The 18,216-nt window shown below is 36.4% G+C and overlaps 1 protein-coding gene across 1 annotated transcript in view; it reads right to left on the bottom strand.

Moving 5' to 3' along the window:
• The window catches only part of CNTNAP5 (contactin associated protein family member 5), a 582,534-nt gene that overhangs the window by 341,672 nt on the left and 222,646 nt on the right, over nucleotides 1-18,216 (bottom strand). The window contains exon 4 of the mRNA XM_087712206.1: nucleotides 3,880-4,027. Coding sequence (XP_087568332.1) covers nucleotides 3,880-4,027 — 148 coding nt within the window. The remainder of the gene's footprint in view (nucleotides 1-3,879; nucleotides 4,028-18,216) is intronic.

The following is an 18,216-nucleotide window of genomic DNA, read 5'->3' as shown; positions in this document are numbered from 1 at the left end:
AGCCAGTTTGCAGAATTTATGCTGGACTGAACCGAGCCTTTTTAGACCATTACTTATTAGGAGAGTACAATCAGCATTTGAAGTGTGGCTATAAATCTCATTCTATTTAAACAGAATACATACATACATACATACATACATACATACATACATACATACACACACACACACACACACACACACACACACACACACACACACACACACCTTGGTCAGCAGAATTTGCTGGTGATATGCTAACAAGATCTTTTTGAAATATAAAATAAAATGTTTTCCTTCCTGGCATCCTGAACAATCAACTTTCCATTCATCTGCAGATGTCATCCGATATAACTCTGGTTGTTCGTCTTGTCATCATACCCAGATTGCTATACAGAGCCAGGTAATAAGTGCTTTATGCATTTTTATTATGTATAATTTTACTGACCAAGCTTCCCCCCACTTTTAGTTTTAAAATTGGGAGATTGTTCTATAAAAATTGATGGTACTGGGTGGGGATTGTGCATCTATGCTCACATGGAGAATAACCTCTAACCCTATGTCTGAATATTTTGTCATAATAAACAAACTGAGAGGCATGTAGCTTTTTACTCCATTACTTATTTATTTATTTTATTTTATTTGTTAAATTTATTTGCCACTTAGCTCACCGTGGGGATACTCTAGGTGACTTACAGTAATAAAAAGGAAGAAAATGAAAGGAAGGTAAATAGAACATAAGTAAAATAATAGAACAATAAAATAAAGTGTGAAAAAGAAGACACTGAGAATACATCAATATGATAACCAAAAAGATAGGCAGGTGGAGAGCACAGCATAAGGGAATTTGGTAGCATTAAATGTGGATCTGCTTGGATAAAACAACATAGGTCATGGAATCAATAAGACTTACATTACCGAAGCAAAGAGACTATTCACTGAAACAGTTTTGGTGGACTTGAACTTTTTGGGCCAGCGCTATTAGAAGTGGTTTTCATTAACCTTCAGATACTGACAAGTGCTTGCTGGATGGGCAGCTTCTTCAGCATAATCAGAGAGGCTTCCAAATTGACCACCTCTAATACATCTGTCCCCAATTTTTCCCATTCTGCAAACACGCAGCGGCAGCAAGAAGTGGGGGGGATGATTTCACACAACTGCAGTGTCACATACTTGCCCACTGCTGCCAGTTCACAGAGCTGGAAAGATTGGGGACCTAAGCCATTAAACTATCCTTTGTTCACATGTTACAGTATCTAGAGTTACACAACTCATCAAGCCAAAATTGAACACTATGATACTGTATTATATGAATCTGGCCTGAATGTCTGTTGCTGAAATCAGTGACTTGCATTAAAATACTTTGAAAGTATCTGAATCCAGTGAATTCTGCCTACGCTATAGGTATTTCAGGCAGTATGAGAACAATGATCAGAGACTTATGTATAAGGAATAATTCATATGTAGGTCTAAGTAAATAAGTGATTTATATTGTAAGCCACCCAGAGTTATGGTAAAATGGGCAGCTAATAAATTTTACAAATAAATAAATTATTTATTTAGTTTTGGCCACCAAGATGTAAAAAAAGATGTTGAAACTCTAGAAAGAGTACAGAGAAGAGCAACAAAGATGCTGAGGGGACTGAAGGCTAAAACATATGAAGAACGCAGGAACTGAGTACGTATAGTTTAATGAAAAGAAGGTCTAGGGGAGACATGAGTGTTCCAATATCTCAGGGACTGCCACAAAGCTATTGTCAAGCTATTTTCCAAAGCAATGAGTGGAAAGTAATCAAGGAGTGAAGCAACTTAAACTAAGGATAAATTTCCTGACAGAACAATTAATCAGGGAAACAACTAACCTCCAGAAGTTGTAAATGCTCCAACACTGGAAGCATTTAAGAAGATGTTGGATAACCATTTGTCTGAAGTGGTGTAGGGTTTCCTGCCTGGGCAGGGGGTTGGACTGGAGGACCTCCAAGGTCCCTTACAACTCTGTTATTCTATTCTCTTCTATTCTCTTCTATCCTTAAATAAATAAATAAATCCTAAAGTTGAAGAGAAATAGGTTTTTGCACATAATACTTCATTATGTCCCCTATAATAAGCATTTTGAAAACTCCCTAAAATTGCACTGTTTCCATTTTTTTTTTGTAGAAACATTGTACCTGGAAATTTATTTCCCAGCTAATTATATAGCACTTAAAAAAAACCTGGTATGAGTTAGAGAGGTGTACCCAATGAAACCTGTGGTTGTGATTTTACCTTGTGTGTGCTAATGAGACACTTAACTCCTAGGCCTCTTTTTCTGGCTTTGATCCTAAACAAATGGTTACTTCTTGGCAGTCATCCAACAACACTTCTAATTAATTCACAATCAGGTTTTCATTTTATTCCCATGACCAGCTCATCACTTTTTGTTTTGGGCTAATGCACTAGAGGTTGAAATGCCCACAAATGGCAGCAGGCACTCCAAAAATGTTAAGTGTGACAGACAAGAATTTCAGGTCCAGAAATGTTGAATAGAAATATTTCACCTAGGTAGAGAACCGCACTGCCATAATAGAGAGCTGTAACTATTTAATCATTCAGAACATATTGCACCTTTTAGTGCAACTCCATGTAATTCTCCTTACATGGGGAACAATGGAAAACTGGCACATTTGATGATGGTTATTCTAGAATTTATGAACTGTTCCACCTAATCTTTATATTGGTTAGTTACTAAAGCTCCATAAAAGGGATGAACTTTGGACTCAGAGTGGTTCAGAAAATCACAGGAGCTCCAAATCCAATCTATTTTCCATTGATGTCTCTCTTCAATATGACTGAAGATAATTTTTGGGCATAATGCAAATTGGTATCTATGCTTCTACTTAAACCAAATTGTGGCAGATTTTGTAAGTACAGGTAGTCCTTGACTTACAACTTTGACTGTAAGAAGTTACAGCGGCACTCTTAAAGTAACTTTTGACTGTTATTCAACAGCCATTGCAGTGTTCTCATGCTCGTGCGATCAAAATTCAGATACTTGGCAACTGACTCATATTTATGACCATTGCAGTGTCCTGGGGTCATGTGATCCCCTTTTGCAAACTTCCAACATGCAAGGACAGTGGGGAAGCCAGATTCCTGTAATCACCATGTTACTAATTTAACAACTGCAGTGCTTCACAACTGTGGCAAGAACGGTTGTAAAATCGGACAAAATTTACATAACAAATATTTCACTTAACAACAGAAGTTTTGGGCTCAATTGTGTCGTGAGTCAAGGACTACCTGTTTGATATAGCTTTTTTTATCCGTAGTGAAAGAAAATAATCTTTAAAAATATTTACTTCTAAAAAAAGCTATTGGTGACATTCTAGGTAATAGTACTTTCTTCAAACGCATATAGGAAAAAGTGAAAATTAGCCAGACAAATGCTGGAGGAAAAGTATATACAGATATGACAGTGAGGGGAGGGATTGTGCTACAGAAGCAAAATTTGCTACAGAAGCTAAAAATCAGAGGTGGGACCCAGGGGTAGATTCCGGCAGTTACTACTGCTGGTTTCCTCATGGCTGTGCCCCGTGTGCATGTGCAGTACAATAAAAATTGTTCTGCACATACACAGAAGCAAAAAGCAAGATGGTGGTGCCTATGGAGACCCAGTTTGGGGGCATGGCAGGCCTAGGTCATTGTTGGTTCCAGTGACACAGGCCGCCAAACCACTACTGACCCGGTCCGAAATGGTAGAAACCCACCACTGGTGGGACCAACTAATCAGCTTGGGATGTGCTCTGTAAACTTGCACATTAGTATTTTCCTGATAACTTGAATGTACAAAATTGTTTCTGAACCTTCAGAAGAAAGAAGATGATGCTTCTGGTATATGCTAGGATACATTTCAATACTTACTGTACGAGCATCCAAAGGCTTCAACCCGCAGACCAATATTTCCACTCGGGCTCCATGTCACAGGCACAAAGCGTACAAAGCGAGCTTTAACAGAGTGAAGGAATTTGTGCTGGACCACACTGTCAGCATTGCCATTGCCATGGAAAACCTGCAAAGAAGAAGAATCCTGTATGTAACACAGCATTTGGGGGCATTTTTTTTAAACAAATAAACTCCATGTGGGGATTCAGTTCATGCCAAAATAGTAGCCTATGGTTCTGTAACTCGGGATACAATTATAGCTTCTCTGATAGATAGATTCTCTGTCCAGCCTCTACTTACATGCCTTTAGGATTCAGCCTCTTCCAAGGCAGTTTGTTCCAACTATCAAACATCTCATAATGCAAGGAAATTTCTTTTTATGCTTAGCTACAATCTGCTTCCCTGCCATTTATATTCCTCCGGGTTAAACTTGCTCTCTAAAGCAATAGAGAATGATTTGAAAATCACTATCATTATCTATTCTTAAGCTTTTATTTTCCAAGCTAACAAACCTCAGCTTATTCAGTGCTTGCTTCTAGGACATGGTTTTGAAACTCCAATTTCTCAATGTGTTTCTTGAGAAAGACACAGACATAAGTATAGACATGCTGATTTATGTGTTTATAGAATCCAAGATTAACATGTAGATAGATCAATGCCAAATAATTGCTTTTTCTCAATCAGGATACTATATTTTTGCAACCATAGCCCCAAAATATATTAAATATCAGTACTAGTACCAATATTTTTAAATACCAGTACTAGTACTGGTATTACTAGTAATGTATGATGACCAAAGGTGGCGAGAAAATCTCTAATGTCTAGATACAATTAGAGGTCCTTGTAAAATCGCTGTTAAAATGTAGTTTTTAATGTTACAGAAGGAGCAAACATTACATGCAGGGGTATTGATCATATTCATTGAATTTAAATTCAATAGGGGATCTGCTTTCATACTACCCAGTTATATTTCCTAGACATTCCTACTTGGATTATATACACAAGGCCAGGTGAAAGGGCAACTATAAACCATGATCAGAAAACATTGTGTGTTATGCTCTAATAGCCTCTCTTGGAATTCTACTAATTTCCTCTCGACAAATGTATTCTTTTACCTGAAATAAGACTATCCCTTCCTATTATCTGCTTTATTTTTTAAAAAAAGAATAATGAAATTGTTTATTGGCATGAAATGATATCATGACAAAAATACTTGAGATCTTCAGCTATCTCTTTTAAACAGAATGTGTTGACCCAACTAAAGTCTACCAGGTTATTATTAATTTTTCTTTGCAACTTTACTTTTCACTTTAGAATTTAACATCAACCATTAAAAGAGACCATATTGCTCTTATGGTTCCCTCTGCCCCAAAACCAAGAATTTCTCTCTCCTGTGTGTATGGTTTTTTGTTTTTGTTTTGGTGAGCTGCTGTTATTTACATCATCTGGGAACTAGAGTGGAAAGAAGGTAAATGGGGGGACAAAGATTAATATTTTAAGCATTAAGCTCTAGCAAACAGAAAAGATGTAAGCTGTCAGAGACACTGAGGGATGGAGAAAAGCAAAAGTGTCCTTTGGAAAAGACAGCCAGTTCCACAAGGCATCATAAATTAAATGGCTCAGCCTCAGGACGATGTGCAACTTTCAATCTGACTTGATGCAAGAAGCCTCAGGACAGCTAGCCCCAGCATATTGAGAGAGCTATGTTTGTATTTGTATTTGTATTTTATTATTTGTATGCCGCCCTTCTCCGGGAGGACTCAGGGCGGCGAACAACTCAAGGGGGAAAAAGGGGAACATAAAAAGACAAAATACAAATAGTAAAAGTAAACAACAGTCGCACAACCATACATGTTGAGAGGGGAGATATGTTCGCTAGATATCACAGTGACTGTGGCAATTATTTCCTTTCCCACTTTATTAGGTAGGTAATGGGGTAAGGTTTGAACTGTATGTGGAAGGAAGCCATGTTGGCACACACTTGAAGTATAAGATAATGAACTGGGGATTATTACTATCCAAGGGATTTTTTAAGAAGTAAAGGAGGGGTTCTTATCTGCCGAAGTCTCAATGATGGTTGAAAAAAAAAAGAAAAATGAAAATAAAATAGGCTGTATCGCAGAATTTTTCAATTTTCACTATTGTATTGTATTCCCAAAGTAAAGAGGATCAATACTCTATAACTGTTACATACAGTGCCAAACTGAAATACAATGCCAACTGCTCTCTGGAACACATTTTAAGAGGATTTGATGCACATACCACATTGATGATTTTTGGGAAAACAAAATTATCATGATGCTTCCTTGAAAAAAAAATGACTGTGTGAATCCAGTTCATCAAATTTTGTTTGATGCTAAACTGCTAAAGTTTGTTACAATATATTTTGAGCACATCTAAGAAGATTCAGATCTTAGGATGAATCTTAAGGATGAACATACATAATACAACACAACATAACACAGCATGGACCCTTTTGCATGTGTGTATTATTGATGATATCAGGTCATCACCATAAAAATTGTGTCTGTATATTTGTGAGTGTACATGCAAAAGTACAAGTGTAAAAGTGGGGGGAAGGGAAAACAAATTAAACATAGAAGTATTCCACCTGCTTCCTTTTCTTTTTTTCTCTTGGTTTAGAAAACTATATCTTCTGGAGTGGAATGTCATTTTGACAAGAATGTTCTGTGACATTTTGAATTTATTATTATAGCATCAGGAGAAAATATTTGTCAAGTTATCCGGTCTATGCTGACTGGAAAGATGAGAAGGCTCTCACCTCTTATCTAAATTCTGTGAAATTACTATACAAAAGTAATGCTAAATTGGAAGCAACAAATCAAAGCGATCACTGGGGTAAAACTAAATCTAAGGTATTATTTCTGGAACTTGCTTTTATTTATTTTTGGGAAAATGAGTGAGATATATTCAAATTTGGTGTTAGTTGAGGGTTTTAATTTTCTTATTCTCATCTAAGGAACTGGCTACTGTTCACATATAAGCAGAGAAGGTGACCTAGTCTACTGGGGCAAATAGTAGGCATTAAGATACTGCCTTCCACATGGCTGCATTTTAATTGCAAGATTTATTCAAACAGAAATACACCGATCAAGAGCAGCTAAACTGCCTACCTTCTCTGTTTAACATTTCAGATAAAATATGACAAAAATATAACTAAGTACTTTTCTATTGCAATATTTTAGAAGTACCACTGTGTAGATTAGACTGGGACCAAAGAAACCAAACTTTAGTTCCCTATGGAAGCATGATAGCTTTTAGTTAGTCAATCTATTTCACAAGGTTATTACTGCAGGGGGGGGGATGGGGACAGATCTCCATATGCCTTACCTATAAGAAACTAGGGTCATCATTTTGATAGATAGATAGATAGATAGATAGATAGATAGATAGATAGATAGATAGATAGATAGATAGATAGATAGATAGATAAAGGGTGGTGCAGTGGTTAGACTGCAGTACTGCAGGCTACTTCTGCTGATCACTGGCTGCCAGCAGTTTGGCAAATCCAATCTCACCAGGCTCAAGGTTGACTCAACCTTTCATCCTTCTGAAGTGGGTAAAATGAGGACCCAGATTGTTTGGGGTGGGGGAGACAATAGGCTGACTTTTTAAACCACTTAGAGAGGATTGTAAAGCACTGTGAAGTGGTGTAGAAATTTAAGTGCTATTGCTATATATCAACAAACTGCAATGCTGCAATGACCGATTCCTTATTTGAGACATTTCCTTGATTGCATTATACCACAGTGGTTGAACTTGAATGGAAACCCCGCCCCTCCACCTGGTGATTCAACAGTGATCGCAAAAAATCCTGTTTTCATTCCTCTCACTAGCTCTGGCTGCCTGGCGAACAGAAATTGCCTGGATTGATTTCTTGGATTATCCTTGTCTCCTGAGAGTTCTTCCGACACCAGGAAGCCAGCTGGAGCATCAAACAAAACAAAACAAATCCTAGCTCTTCAATCTTCCATTTCCCAATGTAAATGATTAAAAATCAAGAATTAATAATCTATGGGGATTACTTGGAGAAATTCATTCTGGTGGTGGCTGCTGGATTGATGGCAGACTCCCCCTCTCCCATTATTTGTTCTCTACGTGTCCTTTTTGTTTTTTTGGTAATCATATAATTGTTTTTCTTGCGTTTTTATAATCATTGCTTATTTTATTGCCTTATAATCTTCTGTCCACATACTTTTCATTTTCCCCTTTTTATTGTTATACGATGCTATGAATAGCCTTACAGCAAGATAAATTATTTAACAAATAAATAATAAAGGAAGAAATAATGAATTGGTTATATTGTCCAGTGCTAACTTGCATTAATTTTCTACTTGGAGATTGAAAATTAGCAGGATAAGTATATCCCTGTTTATTTTTACCTTTGGCATCAATAGTCTCATTGCTTAAAAATAATATCCTAATATCGGATACCTTGAGCATTTTAGGAATTGACCCATCACCTTTAAAAGACAGTAAGCCTCATTGATCTCATCCTACTTATTAGCTGAAGAAGCAGTTATGAGAGGGCAAATATTCATGTTTTGCATATCACTGCTTGCTCCCAATGAGTGCAGATATCAAGCACCCTGGTGAATACTTGAGGTTGTTCTGAATTCATATGGCTTTAGGTAGAAGTTTCTTCAAGCAACAAAGAATACCAATTGGCCCAGCATTTCTACTTTCACATGTAGAAAGAGCCCTTCATTGAACATGCCCATTGTAGGTAGTGAGGCCAGCATGTTGGATTGGACTCCATTACTAGGGTAATTGAGCTCATGGTCTAATTATTATTTACAAAATAACTTCTGGTAACAGCTATCTATCCATATGTTTTTTACAGTTTGTTGCTTACACCTAAAAAAGAAAACCAGGCACTACTGGGGAGGAATTTGATATTCTATCCCTGCTTGTCTCTGCTTCCTTCAGTCCTAATAGACTCTTACTCACAATGTGCCATCTGCAAAATATGAATTTAACTTTCAGAAGGAGAAGAACCTCTCCTTTTTGCCTCAACAAGTAGTTTCAATCCATCCAGGTTGAAACAATCTCTACTGTTGCACTGTTAAATCTCAGAAAGTCAATATATGGATGGTACTCCAAATATTTATAAATTAAAAAAAAAAATCATTGGAAGTAAAACCCACTGAATTTGATGAAACTGTTCTAAATGTGTGTGTTAATGGCAAGAGGAATTGATATATTATTGAATATTCAAAAAAATGTTTGTTAAGATGTAATGGTATACTTTGGATTATATTATATGTATGTTAAAAAAAACTTTTGGCAAAAAAACCCCAATGTCCTTCTGGAGCAGGGTTGGACTAGATGACCTCCAGGTCTCTTCCAGACCTAGATTATCCTCTGAAGCTGCTTCTAGTGCCAAGTTTATAGTCCTTCCTTCCTCTCCTTTTTCCCCTCTGTCCCTTCTTCTTTCTTTCTTTCTTTCTTTCTTTCTTTCTTTCTTTCTTTTTTCTTTTTTTCTTTCTCAGCACCCCTCACCTCCCATTTTTGGCCTAGCAGGTTTCAATGTAGATGTTAACACAAAGAACTGAGCAAATTGAAATGGGGAAAAATGCCACCATTTTTCGGAGCAGTCCTCCAACCTCCATGCCCCTCCCCTCTGGAAAATCCAGGAAGTAACCTCTCTAGCCATTTCCTGCAGCTCTATGGTACTAGATCATTTTTTTCTTATAAAAGTAAGTAAAATGGGTGGGTGGGGGGGTCCGTTTTGTTGCTTTAAAGTTTTAATATCTTCAATGAAAGTACTGAGACAGAGAGAGAGGTTAGTTAGACAGGGTGTCTTTTGTCTTGCCCCGGTTAGGATTTCTTAAGCAAATCCACTGGGCTTTCAACATGAAGCCAGAAAATCGGGACTTTTTTAAAAGGCGGAGGGACACGGGAAAAATTGTTATAAAGCGTGCTTGTCACGCTGAAATCGGTACATCTGGTCACCTTAAGAAAAACAGCTGCGTGACTCAGCTGAGAAGATATAGGTGAGTTAAGCGCAGGGGCGGGTGGGTGTCAGAGTGAACCTGTTCAGTCCCAGCTGATGGTCAGATCTACTGGTTTGCCCGAACTGATCCGAACTGGTAGAATCCCACCCCTGAATCTAATCCTATAACTCTTAAAACATAAACTTTAAATCTTAGGATTTTTCAATCATTACAGGTATTTACATTTTCCCCACTACATTAGAGATATAAAAAAAAATTCTTGTGGAACAAATTATCTGTTCCTTTGTATTGGTTCTTAAACTGAATGCCTGGAGGATTAATTAAATCAATTATTTCAAATGGCAAGAAACAGTTGTACAGTACATGCTATGCGAAAATCTTGAAAAATACAGGGATAAGAGAAACTGAATCCTTCATAATCTGAGCTCCTTCTCTGAGGATTAAAAAGACCATTATTTTTAAAGACTATTTTTCATTGGCTTGGTTGTAGGAATTACCTAATGGCTTTGCTACTATTATATTGCTCTTAGAAACAGTAAATAATCATAATAATCTCAAACTGGTTTCTTGTTCAGTCATCAAGCTATCTAAATCATGACAAAGGTATCAAATTACTAGAGTATTTAAAAACAAAACAAAAAATGATTATAAGAGTCCCTCAGGTAGTGTCGCATTGTTCTCAAAGCAGTTGCTTGCTTCAGACGATTCTGTGGCTGCTTTGAACAGTAGAGTATAAATTTCTCAGTATAACTTAATATAACATTATTAACATTATAGAATGGCTATATTGAGATGGCATAAAAATACACATGAGCATCAGTTTTATCAATGTTAGCAAGGACATTATAAAACCTATGTATAAAAATAGTAGCGGGGAAACGTACATATGCACCTACACAATTCTAACTTTAGCCATATGTGATTTTCTGTTAAATGTTTCTTGGTCTTCTTACCAAGTTTTATTTTCAAGTTACATAGCTACATAGAAAATGTTACTCTTCAATGTAATCTGGGAATTAACATTAGCTTTCATTAGCAACTAACTACAGGTAGTTCTTGACTTATAACAGTCCATTTAGTGACCATTCAAAGTTACAATGGCACTGAAAAAATGACTTATGACTGTTTTTCACACTTATGACAATTGCCACATCCCCATGGTCATGTGATCAAAATTCAGATGCTTTGCAACTGACCCATATTTATGATGTTTGTAGTGTTCCAGGGTCATATGATTCCCTTTTGTGACCTTCTGACAAGCAAAGTCAATAGGGGAGCCAGATTCACTTAACAACCTTGTTACTGATGTAACAACTGCAATGATTCACTTAACAACTATGGCATGCAAAAGCCTCCCTATGTCTGCCGCCCTATGTCTGCCAGCGTTGGGCTTCGGTGGGGCTTTTGGAAAACCGCACCAAAGTCCCAGCACAGCTTTCCGCCATAGAGCGGGACGCGTCCTGCTCTATGGCGGGGCACGGCAGCATGGCTTTTTTTTTTAATTGTAATTATTTTTATTTTTTTTTGTTACACAGACAACAATGGGAAAGGGAGAGGATAGAAAAAAAAGGGGGGAGGGGAAACCCATCTTCACATACAATATGTCGTTTAATCACAGGTGCATCCCTACTAAGTTTATACATCCCGTATCTCTCTATTGTATATTTAATAAGCACCACAATAAGCTAGGGTTTAAAAAACAAAAAACAACAAAATAAAACAAGGGAGAGAGGAAAAGAAAAAAAAAGGGTGGGGGAGGGGGGAGAGGCCAAAAAGGACAAAAAAAGGTCCAAGAAGGAAAGGGGAAAAAAAAAAACAAAAAAACCCCCATCATCACATGGAGCATGTCGTTTGATTACGGTTGTTTTAACATCTACATCTTCAAATAATGTTTACCATCTCAGATATTTCCTCTAATGTAACTAAAGGTCTCATTTTCCTTCTACAATATATATTCAGTTAACATTAACATTATTTTCCCCCAGAGAGTATACTTCTATTCATTGTTAACCTTGCATTTCATACCTTCAAACAGAGATCTTATTCCTTCATTGTTCAACAAGGCATCGCTGCCTATATATACCAGTTTTCATTTGTTCCCCTATTAGAATTGCCTTATCAGCAGCGAAGTATCATTATAGTAAGTTCTTAACCTTATACATTATATCACCAGACCTTATATTAGTACTTCCTTATATCATTGTTGAATTATTTCACATCATAATTATATCATCATTTACTTTTTCCAATTAAGGCATAAGTGTATCATTTTTCATTTCCAAAATTTTGTTTTTTTTCCCTTAGCCATTGATAAAACAAGTCCCATATCTTATAAAATTGTTCATCCTCTTGCTCTCTAATTTCAAATGTCAATTTACTCATTTCGGCACAGTCCATTATTTTTCGAATGATTTCTTCCTCTTTTGGTATTGTTTCATTTTTCCAGTTTTTTGCAAATACAATTCTGGCTGCTGTTAACACATTTACAATCAAATATTTTAAGTCTTTGTTGTAGGTTTCTGGTAAAATTCCCAATAAAAAGACCTCTGGTTTAAAGTCTATTTGTTTGTGTATCATTTTCTCCAACCACATGTGGATTTTAGTCCAGTATCTTTTGGCTTCAGTGCAAGTCCACCACATGTGGTAGTATGAGCCAGGTATCTGGTGACATTTCCAACACTTTTCTGATTTATTCTTGAACATTCTTGCGATTCTGGTCGGGGGTAGATGCCACCTGTAAAACATCTTATACAAGTTTTCTCTATATGCAGTAGACATTGTCATTTTATAATTTTGAGACCACAATTTCTGCCAATTCTCTAAATCAATCCCATACTTAAAATTCCCCCCCCCAAGCAATCATAGTTTCTTTAACTTGTTCTTCATGCAATTTAAACTCCAATAAATATCCATATAGTTTTTTAATTACTTTTTCATCGGTGCCTGTTAGAATTTTGTCTAGCTCAGTCATTTTATTATAGAGACCTTTAGTTTTTCTATCTTCATTATATCTAGATTGTATCTGTACATATGAATACCAGTTCATTTCCATCCCTTCTTGCTTCAACTCTTGACTAGATTTGAGCTCACCCTCTGTATTCAATAATTCTATATATCTAACTGTTTGTTCCTTTTTATGTATTATCAGATACGAGAATGCTTCAATTGTTGATGTCCAGACTGGAATTTTTAAATAATGTAATTTTTTAATCTTTTCCCAATTTAACAACAACGCCTCCCTTATATAATGTCTTCTAAAATAACCATGTGGTTTAGTTCCCTTATACCATAAGAAAGCATGCCATCCCAACAGCAAATCGTGACCTTCTACGTTCAATAATCTAGAGTTTTTTAATGATATCCACTCCTTAATCCACATCAGATTTGCTGCCTGATAGTATAGCTCCCAATCGGGTAAACCAAAACCTCCTCTTGATCTAACATCTTGTAGTAATTTAAGCTTTATTCTAGCTTTTTTCCCTTGCCAAATAAATTTCAAAACTATTTTATTTAAGTCTAGAAAAAAATCCTTACCCAGTCTAATTGGGATTGTCTGAAACAGATATAGAATTCTAGGTAGAATGTTCATTTTAATTGTGGAAATTCTTCCCATCATTGATAAATGCAAGTTTTCCCATTTCTCCAAATCGATTGCTATTTGTCGTTTTAATCTGGTATAATTATCCTCTTTAAGAGTGCTACATCTAGGTGATAAATGTATCCCCAAATATTTAATCTTACTTGCGTTTTGAATCTGCAACATTTCTGACAACTGTTCCTTTTGTGTAGCTGGGATATTCTTTGTCATGATCTTTGTTTTATCTTTGTTTATTTTCAAGCCTGCTACTTCTCCATATTCCTCTATTCTTTCTAACAATTTGGGTGCGGTTTCTAATGGATCTTCAAGAATGAAAACTAAGTCGTCTGCGAACGCTTGCAGTTTATACTCTTCTCTCTTAATTTTCATTCCTCTTATTTCTTCTTCTTCTCTGATCTTTCTATTTAAGACCTCTAGTGTTAAGACAAAGAGTAGCGGTGATAATGGGCAGCCTTGTCTTGTACCTCTCTTTATTTCAATCGGTTCTGTTAGTTCTCCATTTACCATTATCTTTGCTGCTTGTTTCTGGTATATCGTTCGTATACTTTGAGTGAATTTCTTGCCAAAGTTCATCTGCTCCAGTTGCAAAAACATAAACTGCCAATTCACATTATCAAAGGCCTTCTGCGCATCGAGGAACATCAGTGCCAATTGTTTTTCTGGGTGGGCCTCATAGTATTCCAAGGTATTCAAAATTATTCTCATATTGTCTTTGATTTGTCTTTTAGGTAAAAAGCCATTTTGATCTGAATGGATGAAGCCATTTAAGTATTTTTTAAGTCTCTCAGCTAGTATACATGCAAATAGCTTGTAGTCTGAGTTTAATAAAGAAATTGGTCTATAATTCTTGATTTGTGTTAAATCAGTCTCTTCCTTGGGTAGTAATGTGATATACGCTTCTGACCATGACTTCGGCATTTGGTTCTCAGTCATCACTTCATTCATGACTTGTAGGAGTGGGAGGGTCAATATTTCTTCAAATGTTCTGTAGAATTCCACGGGTAGGCCATCTGGTCCTGGGGCTTTCCCATTATTTTGTTTTTTAAGAGCCTCTGTTAGTTCCATCATTGTTATTTTTCTTTCTAACATTGTTCTTATTTCATCTGGTACCTGGGGGAGATTGGCATCTTGTAAATACTTTTTGACTCGTCCCTCCTCCACCTTCTCTTGTTCATAGAGTTTAACGTAGTAATCATGTATAATATTTTTTTTTCGGTATTTCCATATTGAATTTCTCCTTGCTTATCTTTTAGTTGAGGTATTTTCTTTGTTTCTCTCTCTTTTTTCATCTTATATGCTAACCACCTGCCTGGTTTGTTCGCATTTTCAAAATAATTCTGTTTGGCACATCTAATTTTTTGTGCCAGTTCTTCCTTTTCTAATAGGTCCATTTTGTGTTTAATTATGTCCATTTTTATTTTAACATCTTTTTTTTGTGGTGCTCTCTGTAGGTCTCTTTCAAGTATTTTATAGTCATTGTCTAAAGCTTTATGCATTTGTCTTTTTTTTAAGTTTCTCATTTCTTGTGTAATCTATTGTCAAACCTCTGATAACAGCCTTCATTGTGTCCCAGAGATTCTGCAACGACGTATCTTCTTTCCTATTTTCTTTTAAAAAAAGGATTAGCTCTTTTTCCATTTTTTGTACAAACTCTTTTTCTTTCAATATAGTGTTATTTAGTGTCCATCTAGATCTTGCCCTTTGGCCTTTCCATTTAATTAAAATTGGATTGTGGTCCGCCCAGGTACGTGCTTCAATCTCAATTTCTTTTATGTTGGAGCTCAACTCCGCTGAGACCCATATCATATCTATTCTAGAGAATGAAGAATGTCTATTTGAGTAGAAGGTATATTGTTCTTTTTTAGTGTTTCTTTCTCTCCATATATCTTTTAAATTTAGTTCATCTGTCATCCTAAAAAAAGATTTCGGCAGAGGCTTCCTGTTTAATTTTTTTGTTTTATGTGTTTTATAGTCCATATTTTGATTCACAATGCCATTAAAGTCTCCCATCATACAAATATCAGCATAGCCTAGTTCCAAAACTTTTTTGTGTAGTTTTTTGTAGAATTCATCTTGTTTTTCATTGGGGGCGTAGATTCCAATTAGGAGTGTCTTTTTGGTATCCATAATTTCCACCATCAAAATTCTTCCCTCTTCCTCTGCATATACTACTTTTGTTGGGATGTTGCCTTTAATATAGAAGACCACTCCTCTTTTCTTACAATTTGCCAATGATGAAAACATTTTTCCAAGCTTTGGTTGAGTTAGTAAATGTTCATATTTCTTTTGAATATGTACTTCTTGTAGACAGATTATGTCAAGTTGTAATTTCTCTAATTTATGGAATACTTTCTTCCTTTTAGTTACCGAATTGAGTCCATTAATGTTAATTGTAATCATTTTTCTTTCTTCCATGTTTATGCTTTATATACAGGGTTTATCGCTCTAGTGGATCTAGGTTCTCGTTTTTCTTTGCGGCTCCCATTCCCTGTCTCCCCTTCTTTCTCACTTCCACCTACTGCTCCTTCTATTTTTTCGGTCGTGGTTACAGGTGGTTCCAGTATTTGTATCACTGCATCGTCTTTCCCAGCTTTCTCCGCCATTTCTCTAAAGTATTCTTCGTAGAAAGCTTCTGCCTTCTCAGTTGTATCTATCCTGTGTCTTTGTCCTTGCCAAGTACATAATAAACCTTCCGGTATGAGCCATCTGTAGTTAACACCTTTTTTTACCAATACTTTGGTCAGAAATTGATATTCTCTTCTCCTCTCTCTCACCTCTCTTGGGATTTGTTTGAGTACTACAATCTCCTTACCTTTATATTCTAATTTTCTATCTCTCATTTTCTGTAAGATTTGTGATTTAATTGTTTTCTTAGTAAATCTTACATGCACTTCCCTTGGAAGAGCATTTCTCATTGCATATCTTGTGTATACTCTAAAAGTCTCATCAATTGTTTCTTTTATTTGGTCCTGGGACATCCCCAGAACATCTATCAAAATATTTGAAATTATCTGAACTAAGTCCTCTCCTTTTTCTTCTTCTATGTTTTGAAATCTTAAAAAAAATTCAGACCTGTCCATCTCCCATCTTAATATTCCACTGCTCTCTCTTTCTACATCGCTTAGTCTGATCTCTAGCTTTTCAGTTTTCTTCTCTCCTTCTTGAATCTTATTTTCAATTTTTTGAATCCTAGTTTCGTATTTCAGCATCCAGTTGTGTATACTTTCTACTTTTCCTTCCATATTATCAACTTTTTGCACTATGCTTTGGTTTTGTTGTTCCATTGCCTCCATTTTTTTTACAAGGGTATCGTTTCCTGCTTGCATTTTCTGCATCATTTGTATAAGTGTTTCAAAGTTGGCTTCCTTCTCTTTTTCCTGATGGGACATCGTCTGTGTTGTCCTCTGGCCTCCCGCAGGTGAGGGGGCAGGGGTTGATGTAAAGCCAGAGGCAGCTGCTTTTCTACTCATAGCCAATTAGTATTAGAGGGTGGAGGGTTATAGGTATGGTGGATTAAGTATGTAAAGTACACAGAGGAAAGGGGGGGGAGATAAGAAAAGGGGGAAAAGAGAAAGGGAAGGAAAAGAGAGAAGGGAGAGAGAAGGAAGGAAAGAAAAGGAAACTTTTTTTTGTTTCAAAGATGAAATGCAGTAAGAATGCAATAAATTATATATATATATAAATAAGAGAATATGAAATAGTAAAAAAGAAAAGGAAGACACCCCCCCTCCAAAAAGGGGAGAAGGGGTGTTTCAGTTACAAGTGAGAAAAGAAAGAAGCAGAAAAAATGTAAATAGTCAAGAGGTGATCCAAAGGTTAAAAAGAATAATCAAAACAGAAAAGAAAAAAAAAATGTAAAAGATCAAAAGGTCGATGGTGATGCTCAAAAAAGAAAAATTCAATGTCGATGTCTCCACAGCCGGTAATATGAGAATAGTGTTGGGAGATGAAAGGATGCCAACAAGCTAAAACAAATGATTTTTTCCGGACTCTTTCCCCCCCCCCCCTAAGATAAGAGTCTCTTCAAGGTCACGCTCAGCTTTGCTGTTTTATCTCACAGGTTCCCAGCTGCATAAACACGTAAATCAAATGCATTACAGGGGGGATTTTAATAACAAAGTTCGAGTCCACAAGATGGCAGTGTTGGCTTGTAGTTTGTAGTTTACAGCTTGTTTTAGTCCATCGTGGCGTTTGTTAATTACTAATTGTTTAAAAAAAAAACCATCAAAAGGGCTAAAAGGCAACGAAGAAAAACAAACAAAAAAAAACCCCAGATCTTCAAAGCACTTTAGGTTTGAGATTTAGTGCCCCATTCGATTCAAAGTTAAAAGTATCGACAACAAAGAGAAGGAACGCAAAAAGCCGATTCAAATTACAGGAAAGTCCAGCCCGGCTTCCAGGGATTAAAAAAAAGGAACAGAAAAATAAACTTCCAAATGGCAAACATTTATCGCCGCCGCTTTTCTCACTTATCAGCCTTATTTTAAACTAAGTTTCCAAATTTAGAGTGTTCTCTTTCCAACAAGAAAAAAGGATTTAAAACTCACATCAAACGACATGTCCATATCCAGCTCTCTGTCTGGGCTATCGCAGTTGCAGTCGGCATAGAGCCGATCCGGAAGTCACTGGATTAGGAAGGCTTTCCTTAGGTTCCCAGAGATTTTGCGAACATCTCTGGGACCACTGGAGTTCCCCCCACATCACTGTCTCTACGGGACAGCTTAGATTCAAACGAATCCT

This window comes from Thamnophis sirtalis, unplaced genomic scaffold (genome assembly GCF_051295495.1).
Source record: "Thamnophis sirtalis isolate CommonGarterSnake01/CBP01778 unplaced genomic scaffold, rThaSir2_p1.2 scaffold_1, whole genome shotgun sequence".
Lineage (NCBI taxonomy): Eukaryota > Metazoa > Chordata > Lepidosauria > Squamata > Natricidae > Thamnophis > Thamnophis sirtalis.
The sequence above is the reverse complement of the archived record's forward strand: the minus strand, read 5'-3'. Positions and strand labels throughout refer to the sequence as shown.